General features: G+C 38.8%; 1 protein-coding gene across 1 annotated transcript in view; it reads left to right on the top strand.

Annotated features, from left to right (window-relative positions):
- Window positions 1–20735, top strand: part of SNTB2 (syntrophin beta 2) — a 105978-nt gene that overhangs the window by 37466 nt on the left and 47777 nt on the right. Inside the window, exon 2 of the mRNA XM_080827666.1 lies at window positions 11444–11657. Within this exon, the coding sequence (XP_080683792.1) occupies window positions 11444–11657 (214 nt within the window). The remainder of the gene's footprint in view (window positions 1–11443; window positions 11658–20735) is intronic.

Genomic DNA, 20735 nt, shown 5'->3' with positions numbered 1-20735 from the left:
GCCTCCCAGAAGGCAAATGTAATATTAAGATTTGAACAGAGAGTATTTGACTTTAGAGTTTGTCGCTCTGCTTTTATACTTTAATGATTTTACAAAAATGATCCAAAGGTCATTAATTATAGGTTAATGCAAATGCATTATATGGTGTGAACTGTGGATCTAAGACAATTCCATACTGATACTCCATTTTTTCATACTGATACTCTATTTATTGAATAGTAACTTTCCTCCTTTGTCATCTTGTTTCTGCTATTGAATCTTCTTCTGAAATTACTTTTCTAATCCATTTTTATTAACTGACAGCATGTGTTTAAAAGTTAACTTTAATAGTATTTATTATAGAACACATGCTTATTATAAGAAGGTCAAACATTATAGGAACAATTAACTTCAAAAATAGAAATCCCCATTATTGTAATACAGATGTAACTGCTCTTAGCAAATTGGCATATTTTCTTGCTCCCTTTATGGATACACTAAATCTATATATAATTTTTAAAATATAAAATTGAGAACTTACTTTTGGCACTTAGCAACTCTGATGCCCTTAGTTTGGTCCTTAGTTTTTTAGTGTATGAGTCATTTTATGGTATTTTTTAAAATATGGTAGGGTTCATTTTTTTCCCAAAAAATTTTAGCCTCTACTTTAATATTTCAGCAGGAGACTAGAAGCAATGTAAGTTATTCCTAAGCCACTTGTTTCTTCTTATGCAAATTGTCTTTCTCATTGCCTCTGTTTCGATGGAAATGAAATTAGATGAAGCCCCATCTTTCTATTTTTTCTAATCCTATAGGATTAAGACTTTTATACTGTTGTTAGCAGCCCTCTCTGCTTTGTATGCCAGCAGAAGGCAGAAACAGATTGGAACCTTGTTTTACATAAAGCAATACTTTTTTTTTTTTTTAATTAGGGGAGGAGAAAGTACTAAAAGTGGAAATGACTTATAACAACAGAGATATGTAGAAAGTAAACAAATCTCAATACGAAAAGGAAAAGAAAAATATGTAATTTGAAGTAATTTTTCACATACCGTGTCTCCCAGGTTTTGGATTATGTATGTAAAGGATTTTAAACACACATAATATGTAGGGCACTTTCCACAGGGAAGTTTGCTGGTAGCTATCTTTCTTACAAAAACATTTTAAAAATGCAAACCTAAGTTGTTTAAAACTTCTTTTTTTAATATTTCTTTTTTTTTTAAGATTTTATTTATTTGACAGAGAGACAGATCACAAGTAGGCAGAGAGGCAGGCGAGGGTAGGGGGTGAGGGAATGTGGGGCTGGGGCAGGGAGCAGGCTCCCTGCTGAACAGAGAGCCCAGTGGTGGGGCTCGATCCCAGGAGCCTGAGATCATGACCTGAGTTAAAGGCAGAGGCTTAGCCCACTGAGCCCCCCAGGCGCCCAAAACTTCTTTTTAAAAAAATATTTATTTAGGGGCACCTGGGGGGCTCAGTGGGTTAAAGTTTCTGCCTTCGGCTCAGATCATGGTCCCAGGGTCCTGGGATCGAACTCCAGCTCCACATTGCATCGGGCTCTCTGCTCAGCAGGGAGCCTGCTTCCTCCTCTCTCTCTCTCTCTCTCTCTCTCTCTCTCTCTGCCTGCCTCTCTGCCTACTTGTGAACTCTGTATGTCAAATAAATAAATACAATCTTTAAAAAAACATTTATTTATTTGAGAGAGAGAGCATGAGAGAGAGAGAGCACAAGCAGGGAGGAGGGAAGGAGGGAGGCAGAGGGAGAAGCAGACTCCCTGCTGAGCAGGGAGGCTGATGCAGGCTCAATCCCAGGACCCTGAGATTATGACCTGAGCTGAAGAAGGCAGACGCTTAACTGACTGAGCCACCCAGGCGTCCCTAAAACTTGTTTTTATAAAAAGTTGAAACGCTTGGGGCGCCTGGGTGGCTCAGTGGGTTAAGCCGCTGCCTTCGGCTCAGGTCATGATCCCAGGGTCCTGGGTTCGAGTCCCGCATCGGGCTCTCTGCTCAGCAGGGAGCCTGCTTCCCTCTCTCTCTCTCTGCCTGCCTCTCTGTCTACTGTGATCTCTCTCTGTCAAATAAATAAATAAAATCTTAAAAAAAAATTAAAAAAAAGTTGAAACGCTTGCATGTTCTTTTCTAGTTTGAGGAAACATTCCAAGGAAAATCACTTTTTAAATTCACTTAAAAAATATTTACTTTATAAATGACCCACAACTAGTTTTACCATGTAAGATTAGTAGTTAAAGAAGACTACCATGGAGAAATTATATAGTAAACAATCCAAACACCCAAATTATTTCAATCTAGCTTTTGTTCTATGCTTATATATATAAAAGTGTGAAAGCTAATACTTTTGTATAAAAGTAATAGATACCCATGTTAGAATTTGACTGAAGCCTTGGGGCGCCTGGGTGGCTCGGTGGGTTGGGGCCTCTGCCTTTGGGGTCATGATTGTGGGGTCCTGGGCTTGAGTCCCCCATCGGGCTCTCTGCTTGGCAGGGAGCCTGCTTCACCCCCTCTTCTCTCTGCCTGCCTCTCTGCCTACTTGTAATCTCTGACAAATAAACAAATAAAATCTTAAAAAAAAAAAAAGAATTTGACTGAAGCCTTAAAAATATGTTTTCTTGCCAGTTTGCATAAATTTATTATAAAAGGCAATAATTTAAAAATCCTGAAATTTTAGCTGCTGGACACAGTTTCAGAGCTACCTTATTTCTTGCTTATTTGGACTCATTCCAGTGTAGGTTAGAGGTTCCAAAAGAAACTTGATTTCTCCTTGTCATTCCAATAGTAACTTGAGATCCTTGAAAAAGATAGATCAGCTACCTTTATTGATTTGGAAAGGCCTTGGGTTGAAATGGAGAAGGAAAGATGGGTAATGAAATGAATTGACAGAACCAATATAAACTACATTTTTTTGGTGTTTTGTTGTTTTTTTTTTTTTAACCAGAAAATACTGAAATCACATCCTATAACCACATGTACTGCTTCTGAGGATATGTTTGGGTTCTTTATTGGGAATTTTTTCTTCCTGGTGACTGGCAAGGACAAATGAGCTAACTTCACAGAGTTAAATGATAGGGCAATACTGGGAAAATAAGTATTACTTTGGAAATGTTGGTACAGCAAATCCGAAGTATTGCAACTCATATTTTTATTAGATCTGAGGTTCAGGTGATCATCATGTAATTCCTCACTAATACAACCTCACAAATCACTCCTCCTATGTCTTCAGACAAAGAAAGTATAAAGAGACATGGATTTCCTGCTTTTAAAGAGAAGAAATTAGGGGTACCTGAGTGGCTCAGTCAGTTGAGCAACTGCATTCTGCTTGGGTCATGATCCCAGGATCCTGGGATCAAATTCAGCATCAGGCTCCTTTCTTAGCAGGGAGCCTGCTTCTCCCTCTGCCTGATGCTCCCCCTGCTGTTCTCTTTCTCATAAATAAATAAATGAAATCTTTAAAACACCACACACACACAAAATTATATTCCTTCCATAACTGGAATCCTTTATCTCCCACTCCCCTTCACCCATTTTGCCTATTGCCCCATCCCACTCCCCTCTGGCAACCATCAGTTTGTTCTCAGTATTTATAAGTCTGATTCTGCTTTTCGTTTATTCATCTGTTTTGCTGTTTTAGATTCCACATTTAAGTGAAATCATATGATATTTGTCTTTCTCTGTCTGACTTATTTCACTTAGCATAATACCTTCTAGGTCTATCTATGTTGTCCCAAATGGCAAGATTTGGAGACATATATATCTCACCATTTTCTTTATCCATTCGTCTATCAATTGACATTTGGGTTCGTTCCATTTTCTATTGTAAATTATGCGACACCAAACATGGGAGTGCATATATCTTTTCAAATTAGTGTTTTTCCTGTTTTAGTTTTCTTTGCGTAAGTACTCAGGAGTGGAATTATTGGATCGTATGGTAGTTCTATTTTTAATTTTTTTTTAGGAACCTACTATTTTCCACATTAGCTGTACTAATTTGTGTTACCACCAGTAGTGCATAAGGGTTCCTTTATCTCCACATCCTCACCAACACTTGTTATTTCTTGTCTTACTGATTCTAGCCATTCTGATGGGTGTTAAGGTATTATGTCATTGGGGTTTTGGTTTGCATTTTCTTGATCATCAGTGATGTTGAGCAACTTTTCATGTGTCTTTTGGCCATCTGTATATCTTCTTTGGAAATACATCTTTTCAGGTTCTCTATTTTTAATTGAATTTTTGGGGTGGTGGTTTTTTGGTGTTGAATTGTGTAAGTTCTTTATATTAAGCCCTTATTAAATGTATCAGTTGAAAATATCTTCTCCCACAGTAGGTTACCTTTTCATTTTGTTGATTGTTTCCTTCACTGTGCAAAACCTTTTTATTTTGGTGTAATCTCAATAGTTTATTTTTGCTTTTGTTTCCCTTGCGCTAGGAGACATGGCTAGAAAAATATTGCTACGGTTGATGTCAAAGAAATTAATGCTTATGTTCTCTTCTAGGAGTTTTATAGTTTCAAGTCTCATGCTTAGGTCTTTAATCCAAAGTACATATTATTGGGCTTTACGCTATACTTTTTATACTACTGGTTTAGATACTGATTGGCTAATGCTAACAATGAAAACAATGCACACAGGAGGGGATTAAGGATAATGAAGAATAGTTCAGAATTGGATATGGTGATTTTGAAGGGTTAGGACAGCACCTAAGTGGAAGGAATTGGGACTGACAAGAGACACTGGTTATAGAGATCTATGTTAAATTTCAGGATCTAGCATTGAAGGTTGCTAGGGACTAGAACATAAAGTGAGAAGAAAGTGCTAAAATTGGAGCCTTGGCGAGCGGCTACAGTGTAGATACAGGAAGAAAAACAAGACATTAGAAAATAGAGGGACAGAAAGGAGGAATAAAAAACAGTTGATGGAGTGCACTGTCAGATGTTGGAACGGGCAAGAATAAGGACTGGGAAATTTGGATTGGATAGGTAAGAGAACATTAGTGACTCTTTAGAATGTGGTTTTATTCAGAAGAGGTTAAAGAGCAAAAGGAGAAAATAAAAACAGCAAGCATAAACTTTTTTCTTTCCTTTTTTTTCCAAAATGTGGTAAAGAGAGAAAGGAACCAAGTCGGGATTACAAAGTATGGCTTTTTCAGTTTGGGTAAACTTGTTACCATTTTGGGCCAGTATTTCTATGGAGACTTGTGTCTTGTGAGTCTCCTGTCCCTTTTGCTTTTCATTCTCTTCTCCCCAGCCCTTTAACAGTAGAATGTCCTCTTCCTCACCTATGCTCAATCCCTTGGTGATCGTGCTAGAAGTCTTCCATTTGCCCCTCTGGATTCACTCTTCCTCGTCTACCTGCTTTTTTCCCCACAAGGCTGACCTGCATGAATTACATCAACAAGCTTCTTTGCCCTTTGCTTTTGTTGAGTTTGGCCAATGGAGAGTCCCAACAGGACACTGGAGGGAAAGGAGGAAGAAAGTGAAATTGGAGCATTTATCCCCTTGGCTCCAAACTGGCTGAACTGACTGAAGGTCACTGCTCCCCTTGAGTCAGTCCCCTACAGGACTCCCCTGGGTCTGGTAACCAACCACTTCCTCTCCTGTTCCTTTAGGCCTAGGTGTGTCAACAGGATATCACACTCTGTTTTCCCTTGTAGTTTCCGTGACATCTTGCCCACACCTTTATAAATTGTCTCTTTATTAATCCTGTGCCATTCGTTTGCTGCTGGGACCCTGACTGATACAGTGATCTTTTCCAGTCTCATGGCTTCAAATGTCAGTCACACACCAGTTGCTCCCAAATTTATAGCTCCAGTTAAGATCTGTCTCTTAAACAGACACCTGGTCTCACTACTCTCACCCCTGTTCAAACGTCGTCTTAATAAGGCTTGCCCTAACCACCTTATTTAAAAATTGCAAATTGACCCCCCCCTTGTGGCACTATTGATCAACCTTCCCCTGTTTTTTTTTTTCCGTAACATTTAACATCTTATAACCTATTATATAATTTAGTTATCTTTTAATTATGCAGTAAAATTACCTTTTCCCTCTCTGTTGTTGTACAGTTCTGTGAGTTTTAACACATGTATAAATTATTGTGACCGGGGCGCCTGGGTGGCTCAGTGGGTTAAGCCTCTGCCTTCGGCTCTGGTCGTGATCCCGGGATCCTGGGATCGAGCCCCGCATCGGGCTCTGTGCTCAGCGGGGAGCCTGCTTCCTCCTCTCTCTCTCTCTGCCTGCCTCTCTGCCTACTTGTGATCTGTCAAATAAATAAATAAAATCTTTAAAAAAAAATTATTGTGACCATCACCACAATCCTGATATGGGACAGTTTCATGCTCCAAAGAATGAATCACATCTTCCCCACTTCTAACTTTGGCAACCACTGATCTGCTCTTAATCATATATTTTTGTCTTTTCAGTAGTGGGATCATGTAGCATGTAACCTTTCACCACTGGCTTATACTCAACATAATGCCTTTGAGATTCCACTGAGTTGCTCAGTGTGTTCACCCATTGAAGGGAATTTGGGTTGTTTCCAGTTTCACCACTTACAAATAGAAGTGCTAAAAACATTTGCATGTAGGCTTTTATGTGACCGTAAGTTTTGTTTCTCCAGAATATAATTTACTTACTAATTACATTTATCTCTTTTTTTTTTTTGCATGCTTTGTTCATGGATTTATTGTTCTAAGTTCCTAAAACAGTTCCTAGCATGTGCCAGGAGCTCAGTAAATTAGTGAATATGCTATGTTACTGTAAAATGGAAAGGTATGGGGCATGTGGGTGGCAGAGTCAGTTGGGCGCCCTACTTGGTTTCCACTTCGGTTGTGATCTTGGGATCAAGCCCAGCTTCAGGCTCTGCACTTGGTGCACAGTCTGCTTGAGACTGTCCTTCTGCTCCTCCCCTCCAAGGACGTGTGCACTTTTTCTCTCTCAATAAATAAATAAAACTTTAAAAAAAAAATGAAAGGTGTAGTGAAACCATAATTCACTCTGAATACATTCAGGGTTTACATTGACAATCCCCAGACCCCAAATGACAGGATACTTGAGCTGAAAGACACCTGTAAGTTGAGAATGTAAAAGACTTTTTACTGAAAGTAGAGTAATTCCTCCCTAATGTTTCTGGTGGCCATCTAGCAGATTCCTGATTTGGAGAAGGAGCTTGGGATGAGATTGAGGAGAAACCTCTTGGGAGAATACTTTAACACTGATGTCACCATTACTCATTTGTGAGTGAAATGACAAGCCAACTCTTCCACACTCAGGGTAGTCCAGAGACAAATTTGTTTGTAAAAACTGGGGAAAATAATGACACCATTCTCCCCACATTGTCGGATCCATTAGTTTCACTTAAACTCATACTACAGGCCACCAGATTAGGTAAGAAAAAGGTAAGTGTTAGAGATAAAGACCAAAATAATGATTATATGAAAAGTTGATGTTTAGAAGGGAAGGGGATTGATTTACTGGAATACTTGTGTTTACAGCCATAAGTTATGTTTGCACTATGAAATTTCTATAAAAAGCACATAAAAAGGCCTTCAGCTCAAAATCTGATGCTACCTTATGCCACAAACCAGGATCACAGGTCCAATACATGGACCTCCTATAAATCTGTTCATTAGAGCATGGAATTCAGTAAGAATCAGTTGGATCTTGGATCCCATCCAGTGCATTATAGTTTTTGAAGGCTCAATAAGATTTCAGTTTAAGGTGGTTCCATGTTTAAAGTTTGAGCAAGGTTTCAGAATAAGTTTTCTTCATTTCTTTTTTCATTTCATTTTCATTTTCATTTCGTTTTTTTGAGTTTTTTTTTCTATAAGTTATACGGATCCATTAGAATTTCAAATATACAGAGCTATATAAAGAAAAGGCAGTCCTACACCTACATATAAGCACTATTGATATTTTGATGAAAATCCTTCTAGACATCTTTCCAGGTGTGTGGACAGTACATATATATGTTTTTGTCACTCCAATGAAAAGAGAGTGTAGTGCAAATACTGCACTACACTGCAAATATCAGTGTTTCATTAAACATTTTGGAAGATAATCTTCAACTATCAGGAAAAATGAAATAATTCTGAAATATATGGTGTGTTCTGAGTCAATCTGAATGCCTTGCAGGAGTGTAGTCTTTTTTTAATCCAGCCAGGTATCCAGGTGAGAGTACTGTGGTAACTGGAGAGGGCTAATTATAGGACTAAAACAGAACACTGTTAACTTTCCACCTCTCCCAAATCTCAGGTAAATTAGAAACAGATGTCTATTCACAGTTCTTCAGTTATTATGAATGGCCAGTTAGAGTGGGGTGTGTCATTGTCATCAACTCAAGTGAAATCACTGCTCTTTCATAAGGCCATGAAATAGGCTGTATATGTGTGTCTGTCTGAATTAAATATATGTGCAGTAATCAGTTCAGTGATGCTACTGTGTGACGGAATGAACTTCTAAGTAGATCAGGAGGGATCCTTTTACACCACTATAATATTCAAGTCATTTAGAATGCCTTTAATTTCCTCTGATTGGTAGCCTAATAGTCAGTGTACTGCCTTAAATGTTCAAAAAGCAAGTCTCTGCCATTGGCCATGACTGGAAACTTAGGAATTTCTGCTAAAGTTCTTGTGATCTAATCCTCTCTTGAAAGCACAGAACTAAAGCATTGAAATGCCTGAGTCAGCTGCTCAAGGGATATACTGGCTGCACCCCCGTTTATTTTTCTAGGATGAGAAAATCTCATTGGTGACTTCTGAGGCAGCTAGCTTTTACCTTCTGCACCTAGAAATACACGTGTTATCTTCTCCACAGTGAAAACACACACACCACAAACTATATCTAAATTCTGGCATTAGCACTTTTATATTTTCTACAATTAAGCTTAATTTCAGCAGATCTTACTTAATAACTTACAAGAAAATAATTTCACCTAGTTTCTACTGATTTTGTTAAATTTTTTTTAACTTTTCTGTTTAGCTTAGGGAAGGAAAAGAATGTCACGTTGGACACCTAGCTGGCTCTTCAGAAGAGCATGAGACTCTTGATCTTGGGGTTGTGAGTTCAAGCCTCACGTTCAGTGTAGAGATTACTTAAATTAATAAATAAAAACTTAAAAGAAAGGCACGTACTATTTTGCTGAAACTTTTACTTATTTAGTGTTACTTCCCTTTTATAGATGAGGACCTCAGAACAGTCAAGTAACTCTGAGGTAGAAAACACAGTTGGTATTTGAACCAGATCCATCTGAGTCCAAAGGACTGTATATAACCCATCATGCTGTAGAATGAGCTGCAGAATGCTAGGCTTATAAAAAACTATTATCAATATTATTAAGTTAAAAAATCAAGTTCAATGCAGTACGCATTATATGTTACCATTACGAGAAGTGTGTGTATGTATATATGTACATGCATGTGTTTATTTTTACATATGCCTAGCATATCTAGCATATGTCTGGAAGACCATATAATGGTTGCCTCCAGAGATGGGAATCTCTGCTAGGACTGCTAGGAATCTAGGTATTTTATTATAGAATCTTTTAGGGGCACCTGGGTGGCTCATTTGGTTAAACATGACCTGAACTGAAATCAGGAGTCAGCCAATTAATTAATTGATTGAGCCATCCAGGTACCCCATCTTGTAAATCTTCCAATGCTGTAGAATATTAATACTATTATGATATTGGTAAGCATTGATAATGATCATATCTTTCTAGTTTTTCAATTCCCATGATACTACTCAAATGACCCTACCACATTAGAATTTGAGAGGAAAGTAGAATACTGATATAATACGTCATGATAGCAGAGGTAATGATGACTACATTCTGCATTCAACTATTTACATTTTTTTTAAAGATATTATTTATTCATTTGACAGGCAGAGATCAGAAGTAGGCAGAGAGGCAGGCAGAGAAAGAGTGGGAAGCAGGCTCCCCGCTGAGCAGAGAGCCCGATGCGGGGCTCGATCCCAGGACCCTGGGACCATGACCTGAGCTGAAGGCAGAGGCTTAACCCACTGAGCCACCCAGGCTCCCCAACTATTTACATTTTTATTGCCACTTGAAATTTTAATAATCTTCGGTTTATCTGTTTTTTGAAACAAGAACACCTTGCCTCAACTGACAGCAGTTCCCAGTCATGACTGAGGTTAAAGAAGTGTTTTACAAGTCTTAAAATTGAACTTACAAAGAAAAAGTTTGCCATCTACTAAAAGCTATATTTTAATTTGGGGCTACCATTAATCATTATACCTTATCTTGAATACACTTTATTTTTGCATTTGTTTTCAAATCTATAATGATCCGTTTATGCAGTTGTCTCCCTTATTAGACTGGGCAGGGTTCATGCTTCTTCATTTGTTACTATATTTTTAGTGGGTAGCCTAATTCCTGGCAGTTGGTAGGTAGCTAAAAATATTGCTTGAGCTGAATTGAATTGAACTAGAGATATTTAGCTTAGTTGGGAAAAAAGAAAGAGAAATAACTTCAGTTTTTAAATAACTGAAGTGTTCTTATGTGAAAGAGGTTAAATATTTTCTATATGGCTTCAGTAGACTGTAAACCAGTGGGCGGAAGTTTTAAGAATTTTCTGAATGTTGAGTTGTCTAAAGCTAAGTGTCCCTGTCTCAGGAGGTACTGATTCTGTCACCAGGAGATTCATTTGTGGCTGGTCAGCTATGGAAATAATTCAAGTATTTAATTGTTCATTTTTGTTTGTTTGTTTGTTTTTGGCAACTTGGGGATTTTTTTTAATTTTTATTTTTTAGAGATTTTTTACTTATTTGGGAGAGAGAAAGCACAAGCAAGGGGAGGAGGAGAAGGAGAGGGAGAAGCAGACTTCCTACTGAGTATAGAACCCAATGCAGGGATCCATCCCAGGACCCTGGGATCATGACCTGAGCCCAAGTCAGATGCTTAACCAAATGAGCCACCCAGGTTGCCCCCATTTGTTTCTTTACTCATTTCTTCAAACATGTATTGAGCACACACTGTCCTTAGGTGTTGGATACTAATAATGAATACATCATAATTCCTGCCCTCGAAGAACTCAGACCCATCAGGTAAGTGGAAATATTAGCAAAGGGTTACAACACAGGGTGCTAAGAGGTTGTTGGAGAGGTGTATTGGTAATACCCTGGAGAGCTGACAGGAAAGGTTGCTGAGGAGGTGACTCTGAAGTAGAGTTGACCAGGCACACAGAGAGAGAGAAGTCCTGAACAGAAGGAAAAATACATGCAAAAGCTCAGAAGTTAAACTCTTTTTAGAATACAATAGTGGCATTTCATTTGGATTATGTAGCCTTGAAATACCCTCCAATCCTAAGATTCTGTGTGCTGGCTCTTTAACTTAGCATCTTTTTTCATTTCCTGGCAGCTATTACATGTATGTGTGTATTTCCGTTGTCATTTTTCATAGGAAGCAAAATCAGTGACCTTCTTCTTTGATTTTTGTTTGTAGTTAAATTCATCCGAGAAGTAACACCATATATCAAGAAGCCATCATTAGTATCAGATCTACCATGGGAAGGTGCATCTCCTCAGTCACCAAGCTTTAGTGGCAGTGAGGACTCTGGTTCTCCAAAACATCAGAACAGCACCAAGGACAGGAAGGTCATCCCTCTCAAAATGTGCTTTGCTGCTAGAAACCTAAGCATGCCGGATCTGGAAAACAGGTGAGCTGTACCTAAGGAGAATATCATACTTAAGGCTTTACAAACTTAGGGGTATGTTGTAAAATTACTTATGCATATTTTTAATAATAGGACTGTTGACTGCATTATACAGAGGAAGAAATCAGCCTGAGATGAGAAAATAATTTTGCGGGTTCCATATTTAAATTACTTCACACACATATGCCCATATGCATATATAGAAAAATTTGGGACAAATACACAAGAAACTTAATGGTGGTTACTTCCAGGTAGTAAAATAAGATTAGAAGATAGAGGGAGAGAAAGGGCTTCTACTCTTCATTTTATACTTTCCTGGAGTGTTAGTACTTTTCTCACTAAGAAATTTCTTTATAATTTAAAAAACCTTATTAAAGAAATATTAAATGTCCCCTCAGATGGAAACTCCTTATACTGTAGATAACATGGAGTCAGATATCTGATTATAGATATGGCTGCATCAACTAGCAATGTGACCCGGCAAGTTGACGTCTCTTGACTTGACTTTTCTTATTTGTAAAAAGAGAGAGTTGGATTAAATAATTTCTTATGTACCTTGTAGTTCTTTTTTTTTAAGATTTTATTTATTTATTTGACAGAGAGAGATCACAAGTAGGCAGAGAGGCAGGCAGAGAGAAAGGGGAAAGCAGGCCTCCCGCTGAGCAGAGAGCCCGATTTGGGGCTCGATCCCAGGACCCCGAGACCATGACCCGAGCCGAAGGCAGAGCCCCAACCCTCTGAGCCACTCAGGTGCCCCTGTCCCTTGTAGTTCTGTAGCCAGTCAGGTTCTATGACTTTGTCTTCAGTGATTCCATGAATGGGTACTGGTAAACCTAGTGTTAGGTTAGAGATTAGGGGGGAAAAAAGGAGAGAGATGAACTTATCCAAAGACCTAGACAAGGACCAGACTTTTTATAATGTACTTTCACTTTCATGGTGTCTTCTGATCTGAATGCACAGCAAGGTGCCCAGTCAGGATGGATAGATCACAAGAAGACAGCAAGAAGTTGAGTGACTTTTACAGAATTTTTATTTATTTGAGAGAGAGAGAGAAAGCAAGAGAGTGTGAGCAGGGTGAGGGGCAGAGCCACAGGCAGACACTTAACCAACTGAGCCACCCAGGCGCCCTGACATTGGGCATTTTAGGCCATAAAGACATTAAAGATCCTGCTCTGTAATATGTTGTGTGGTACTAAAGAGTTGAGCTCTGCAATCACCGAGACCTTCTCATGGAAATCAGACAATCCTGATTAGGGTGACCTGCTGAAAAGAAGGCTCAGAGCAAATACTTTCACCTCCATAAACCACTATATCCTCATCTGTTTTTAAAAAAGGATAGGAAGGGGCGCCTGGGTGGCTCAGTGGGTTAAAGCCTCTGCCTTCGGCTCAGGTCATGATCCTAGGGTCCTGGGATCGAGCCCCGCATCGGGCTCTCTGCTCGGCATAGAGCCTGCTTCCTCCTCCCTCTCTCTCTGCCTGCCTCTCTGCCTGCTTGTGATCTCTGTCTGTCAAATAAATAAATAAAAATCTTTTAAAAAAAAAAAAAAGGATAGGGACACCTAGGTAGCTCAGTTGGTTAAGTGTCTGCCTTTGGCTCAGGTCATGGTCCCAGGGTCCTGGGATTGAGCCCGAGTTGGACTCCTTGCTCGACAGGGAGCCTGCTTCTCCCTCTCCTTCTACCATTTCCCCCTGCTTGTGTTCTCTCACACACTCTCTGTCAAATAAATAAATAAAATCTTTTTTAAGAATTAAAAAGAAGGATAATAATGCTTAATTCAGTGTACAGATTACATGAGACAATACATATGAAGCCCTTTGCACAGAGTCAGACACATAGTAGGTTTTTAAGAAAGAGCAACTTAGGGCACCTGGGTGGCTCAGTTGGTTGAGCGACAGCCTTCGGCTTGGATAATGATCCCGGAGTCTCGGGATTGAGTCCCGCATTGGGCTCCCAGCTCCATTGGTGTTCTACTTCTCCCTCTGACCTTCTCCCCTCTCATGCTCTCTCTCACTGTCTCTCTCTCAAATAAATAAAATTAAATTAAATTTAAAAAAGAGGAGCTTAAAGAAGTCTTAATTGCCAACTATATACACATTTTGAAAATTATATTCTGTATATTTGTATTGTTTTTGTTTGCTTTCTTTTAAAAGTTTAAGATTATAGAAATTATTTCAAATTACATATAGATTTATTTATGAAAGATTGTGTGCATGTTAAATCATTTCTTAATACAACACAGCTTGGTCTTTAAAGAGTTGCTCTATTTTTTTCATGAAGTAAGAATTTAATTTGTAGAGTAAATAGTCACCTCTGCCTCTTGAATCAAAATTAACTTTTTTTCTTCAAAGGAGATACATTTATATAGAGCCTTTGGTTAATCATAGACTTAAAAAAATTAGTAGGGGCCACAAAGAAAGAACTAGACTAGGGAAACAATGTGATAAAGAACAAACAACAACTACATTTGTCAACTGGTTGTCAGACTGAGGAATATTTTCAGGCTAAGTCTCTTCATTGTAAATCATTTCTGAGAATGAGAATAGATATCTCTTGTCTTAGTCTATTGTGGCTGCTATAACAAAATACCATAGACTGGGTGGCTTCTGAACAAACAGAACGTTATTTTGCGTAGTTCTGGTAGAGGATAGGAAGTCCAAGATAAGATGCCGGCAGAATCAGTGTCTGGTGAGGGTCGGCTTCCTGATTCATAGATGGCTGTCTTCTTGCTGTGTCCTCACATGGCAGAAGAGTCCAGAGAGCTCTCTTTTATAAGAGCACTTCTCTCAGTAAGGAGGTCCCTGCCCTCATGATCTTATCACCTCCCAAAGACCCCAACTCCTAATATCACAGTGAGGGTTGGGCTTTTAACACCTGTAGTACTGCTGATATAGCTGGGTATTAGAGAAAAAGCCAAAGTATTATTAAGTTTCTACAGGACTCTGGGGTATGGGAGTGGAGGGTTTAAAGGAGGAAGGTGATATGACTGTATTATTGAAGATTGTGCTACTTTATCTTCTACTTAGACATCTTTTAGAGCTCAGTAACCTTGGCCTTCATTAAAATTTGGGGCTGCATTTTCTGTACCATTCGTGCTAAATGCTAGAGACATCTGGTGCATGATCACATTTGAAATAGGTCTTCAGAACAAATTGGAGAGGGCAGTTTAGGCTACGAGAATCATATCACTCCTTGCTCTTCAGTAAGACGGCCAGTCTCCTGGGACATGGTGTCCTATACAAGAAGTTTTAGAAGATTGAGACTATTGCAGATTCTTTGTCTTATAAGTGCAAAGTAACTTGTTTCTTATGTTACTTGAAATACTAAAATTTGTAGATAATTTGATTTTTATTAAAATATAAATTGGAAGAGGTTCAAGGTTATTTTTCTATCACTCTTAACTTGCATTCCAGTGTGCTTTCTGGAGAAAAAGAAAAGCGGTAGAATTACCAGCACCTGGCAAAATTGTGCATAACTTCAGTTATGTCCACAGGAATGTGAACATCTATCCTATATGTCTTAACAGAAAAAATTTTCAGAACCCATTGGCTAATTAGATAGAAGTTAGGATGATGGGCTTTGTAACTCTGGCCAAGTTATTTGTTTTCTGTAAGTCTTGGTTTCCTGCTGTATAAAATGAAAGCTTATGTCCAGATTAAATAAGATGATGATTATAAAATTGGCATAGTAAGCTTTTAGTATACTATTATTATAGGTGCCATTTTTGTCCTATGACCTTAAATAAGTCTCTTAATTTCTCTGTCCTGTTTTCTCTGTCTATAAAATGGACATAATAGTGCTTGCTCAACTAGAGTCTTTTAGAACTACTTCAAGGATAAATAAGATAACATCTATAAAATCACTTGGAACTCTTTGATCTTTAAATTTATCTCAACTCTTTCTCAGGAAGATGTCATGACAAGTAACACAGCTGCAACATTTAAAGCCATGGAAAAAAACAGTCCATCGTAGGAACAGTAAAAATAAGTTTTGTTAGGACATCTGTGAGCAAAACATTCATCAAGTCACAGTTTTATGTAACCATATTTCTATTTGAAAATTTTAATCTTCAACATAATCTGTGGTAAAACCCAGAGCAAGAAATGAGCCTAGATGTTTCCTAATGTGGAAAATACTTTGTTCTTTAAGCCCTTGGTAGGCATGTGGTTTCCCAACGTTCTTTACTTTTTTCCTAATATTTTACTGTGCATAATCTTTCAACATAAAGCGGGGTCAAAGAATTCTATGTTCAATACTCTTTTCCCACCACCTAATTCTACCATTAATATTTTACTGTACTTGCTTTAGCGCAGATTGACCCATCTATCCATCTGTTATTTCATTTTAATTTTTCTTGATACTTTTCAAAGTGAATTGTAGACTTTAATATATTTCCCTCTAAATACTTAAGCATGCATATAAGTAAGTAGAGTTCAGTGTTTCATTTTGTTTTTTTTCCTTTTGAGAAAATATTTACATATAATAAAATGCACAAATCATAAACTTGGACAAATGCATACAATTATGTAACCCGAGCCTATCAAGAGGTGGTATATTACCTTCACCTTGGAAAGTTTTCTTGTGCCCTTTCTCACTCAGTTCCTTCTCCCATCTTCAAAGGCTATACTGTTCTGACTTTCTACTATAGATTAGTTTTAACTATTCTGAAATTTTGTATAAATGCAATCATATGTACTCTTTTGTGGTAGAACTCTTTTACTCAGAGTGAGGTTTTTGAGATTCATTTATCTTGTTGCATATATTTATTGCTGAATGATGTCTTGTTATCTGAATAGATCATGGTTCCGTTATCTGTTTTCCCGTTGATGGGAGCTACTTCCAGTTTAGAGTTAATGAAGTTACTATGACTATTTTTGTACAATCCTTTGTAGGCTTACATTTTCATTTTTCTTCAGTAAATCTTAGGTGTAGAATTGCTGGGTCAAATAGTTTCGTTTTCTGGGGTGCCTGGGTGGCATAGTGGGTGAAGCGTCCAGCTCTTAGTTTTAGCCCAGGTCATGATCTCAGGGTCATGGGATTGAGCCCCATGTCAGGCTCCGTGCTCAACAGGAATCTGCTGGAGATTCTCTATTTCCATCTCCCCCCACACTGGCTTTCTTTCAAATAAATAAATCTTTTTAAAAAAAGTTTCGTTTTCTAAATGCTAGTCTTTTTTCCAAAGTGATTGTGCCATTTAATGAATGCTGTTACCAATAAATTAAATATACCAGCAGTATATGAGAGATGGCGTTCTGCATCCTTACCAACATTGGTGCTATCAGTCTTTTTTTTTTTTTTTTTAAAGATTCCATGTATTTATTTGATAGAGATGACAAGTAGGCAGAGAGGCAGGCAGAGAGAGAGGAGGAAGCAGGCTCCCCGCGGAGCAGAGAGCCCGATGCGGGGCTCAATCCCAGGACCCTGGGACCATGACCTGAGCCGGTCATGGCAGAGGCTTTAACCCACTGAGCCACCCAGGCGCCCTGCTATCAGTCTTTTTAATACTAACTATTCCAATGGTGTGTAGTAGAATCTCTTTGTGAATCATCCTTCATCTCAATATAAAGGTTTCACTTTCTAAACCAAAATTTACTTGACATGAGAGGGAAACATCTTTTTTTCTGTTTTACTACTTTGGTTTAGTTTCAGTGTCTGGAGCTGAAAAAAAGTGCTGACCATCAGTATGAGTAAGTAAGGAGGAGGAAGAAGTTTGTTCTCTTCCTCCAGCTTGAGTTCTCAAGACCTCACTAGGTCTTCTGCTAGTTCTAAACAGTTCATTGTGGGAAGTGCAAGCTAAGTAAATAATGATGAAGTCCAGGGAACATGAGTCCATTCCTTCCCAAACAGTACTGTGGGCAGTGTGTTTAGTAATAACAAGGTGTTCTTAAATGCTGCTTTCCAGAAATATTTGCTGTTAGCTTGAACTGGTTCAGGAAGTCTTAGTCGTCTTCACATTGGCTATTTTCCATGTAAAAGGTAAATTTTGGCTTTATGGCATGTAAAACAGTATGATTATTATTAAATTAAATATATAAGTTATGTCAAAGACTACTAAAAGGAGAAATAAGCAGGCTAGACTTACAGAATCCTATGTTCCAGTGTACCTAAACATTGATTTGATTCATCTGATCAAAATGTACTTGCATTTCTCAGGAAATCCTCAGTGGTTTGATTAGAGGCCAAAACTCTTCACACTGTAGCTGTCTCCTCCTTTCTCCTATGAGCCCAAACAATTACTGGCAGACTGCCTTCAAATTTTTATTACCAGAGTTTTCCTTTGAGTTTTTCTTTTAGAATAGCAGTAGACCTTCTGAAATGCTCTGTCCCCTTTATCAAGGTTTTGGGGCTTCTTCTCCAAAGGCAGTCTTCTGGAGCCTAGAATCATCAGTCCTGTTTTGGAGTTTCTTTTCAGTTTCTTTTAAGTTAGTTTTCTATTTCACAGTCCTTCTTAAGATACACTTACATTTCTCTTTTCATGAAAAATTGGTGCTCCTGCCTTGTGAGCTAATTTGCTGTCGGTTTTCATCTTTTTCCAGCTTGGTAGTCCCAGTATCTTATCCTGTTTAATCAGGTTTAGTTTTATTTTGTAACAGATTTATTTTCCATTCTTCTACTTATTGATAACTAGGATCCCTGACATCAGGATTTTCAGAGTTTAGACTGTGTCAACGGAGTCTGAGAGACTGTCCCAGAAACAGTATGAAGTGTAAAGACTTTTTCAGAAGGTGGAACGTTTTGTGCCTAGGGAAGGATGAACAGATTCCTATCTTTAGTACTAAGTAGGTCAGTAGGAGGAGTGAAAGAAATTTCTCATCATGGTTTTGCGACTGAACTTTTTAGCATATGTTTAAAGGATGTTAAGCTGGTTATAGTGCCAAAGCAGCCAGGTGGAAATAAATAGCCCAAACAACTAGCCTGATGGTGAGGACTGAAGTGGGGATATCACTGGCTCTTCTGCTCAGTTTAGTGGATGAGAGTGGATATGTCGCCGGGTTGAGGGTGGGGCAGTCACTGGCTGCAAGGTGTGGGGAATGCTGGAACAGACGTGCAGCCAGCTTCTTTATTTTAGCTCTGTGCTTTACTCCCACTCCCAGAGGTTAACTGGTGCCTCTAATTCCCCATCCTCTTCAGGATTCTGCAACACAGATGTACTGAGATTTTACTCCCCACTTTTCTTAGGTCTGCTAAATCATTTAACTCCTCTGTCTGCTTGCCACCTTCCAAAATTTTGTTGTAGTTGCTTTTTTCCTGTTCTCTATTGTAGAATTATGCTCTTTGAAAGTCCTCGTTAAGGGCACCTGGCTGCTGGTTCAGTTGGTAGAACCTGATCTTGGGGTTGTAAGTTTGAGCACCACATTCCGGGTGGAAATTACTTAAAATCAAATCAGTCAAGGGACACCTGAGTGGCTCATTCGGTTAATCATCTGCCTTTGGGTCAGGTCATGATCCCAGGGTCGTGGAATCGAGTCCCGTATCAGGCTCCTTGCTTAGCAGGGATCCTGCTTCTCCTTCTCCCTCTATCTGCTGCCCCCCCCCCTTGTACTCTCTCGCTCTCTCTGACAAATAAATAAATAAAATTCTTTAAAAAAATCAAATCAGGGGCACCTGGGTGGCTCAGTGGGTTAAAGCCTCTGCCTTCAGCTCAGGTCATGATCCCGGGGTCCTGGAATCAAGCCCCGCATCCAGCTCTCTGCTCAGCAGGGAGCCTGCTTCCCCCTCTTTCTCTCTGCCTGCCTCTCTGCCTACTTGTGATTGCTGTCTGTCAAGTAAATAAATTAAATCTTTAAAAAAAATCAAATCAATCAATCAACCAATCCCCTTTAAAGTTTGCTGATGACTTCTCAGATACAACAGCAAAAGCATGATACATAAGAGAAAAAATTGATAAAAATAAAAGTTGAACTTCATGAAAATTACAAACTTCTGGTCTGTAAAAGACACTATATAATAGGGTCTCCAGGAAAACAACCAGTAGGAGAGATGGATGGATAGATGAATGAATGGATGGATGGGTGGATGGATAGAGAGATAGATTATAGGAATGGGAATTGGCCATTATGAAGGCCAATCCCATGATCTGCTTTCTGTAAACTGGAGAACCAGGAAAGCCAGTGGTATAATACAGTCTGAGTTCCAAGGCCCAAGAACCAAGAGTGCTAGTATGCAAGAGCAACTCAAGCAAAGAGCAGATTCACTCTTCTTCAACCAGTTAAAAGGTACCTTCTACCTTCTACGTGTTATATTCATGCTCTGAGCAGATTGGATGATGCCCGCTTGAATTGGCAAAGGACTTTTTCTTTATTCAGTCTTTTGATAATGCTAAATTCTTCTAGAAAACCCCTCACAGACATACCCAGAAATACTGTTTTGCCAGGTATCTAGGCATCCTTTAGCCCACTTAAGTTGACACATAAAATTAACCATCACACACTTAACATAACACACTGTTAAGACATGAAAAGACAAACTACAGCTGGGAGAAAATCTTTGTAAAATACCAGATAAAGGACTGGTATCCAAAATATACAAAGAATTCTTAAAACTCAACAATAACAAGCCAACCCAATTAAAAATGGGAAACAGGGGCGCCTGGGTGGCTCAGTGGGTTAAAGCCTCTGCCTTCGGCTCAGGTCATGATCCCAGGGTCCTGGGATCGGGTCCCGCATCGGGCTCTCTGCTCGGCAGGGAGCCTGCTTCCCCCTCCTCTCTCTGCCTGCCTCTCTGCCTACTTGTGATCTGTCTCTCTGTCAAATAAATAAATAAAATCTTTAAAAAAAAAAAAAATGGGAAACAGATCTGAACAGCCACCTCAGCAAAGAAGAAATACAAATGGCAAATAAGAATATGAAAGGTGCTCAACATCACATATTACTAGGGAATTGCAAATTAAAACAGTGAAATACCACTATATGCATATTAGAATGGCCAAAATCCAAAACACTGACAGCACCAAATGCTGGAGAGGAATGCAGAGCAACAGGAACTCTTATTCATTGTTGGTGGGAATAAAGAACGGTACAGCATTTGGAAGACAACTTGACAGTTTCTTACAAAGCTTAACATAGTCGTACCATATGACCTAG

Source organism: Martes martes (assembly GCF_963455335.1).
Source record: "Martes martes genome assembly, chromosome: 17".
NCBI lineage: Eukaryota > Metazoa > Chordata > Mammalia > Carnivora > Mustelidae > Martes > Martes martes.
This window is presented reverse-complemented; position numbering and strand designations above follow the sequence as displayed.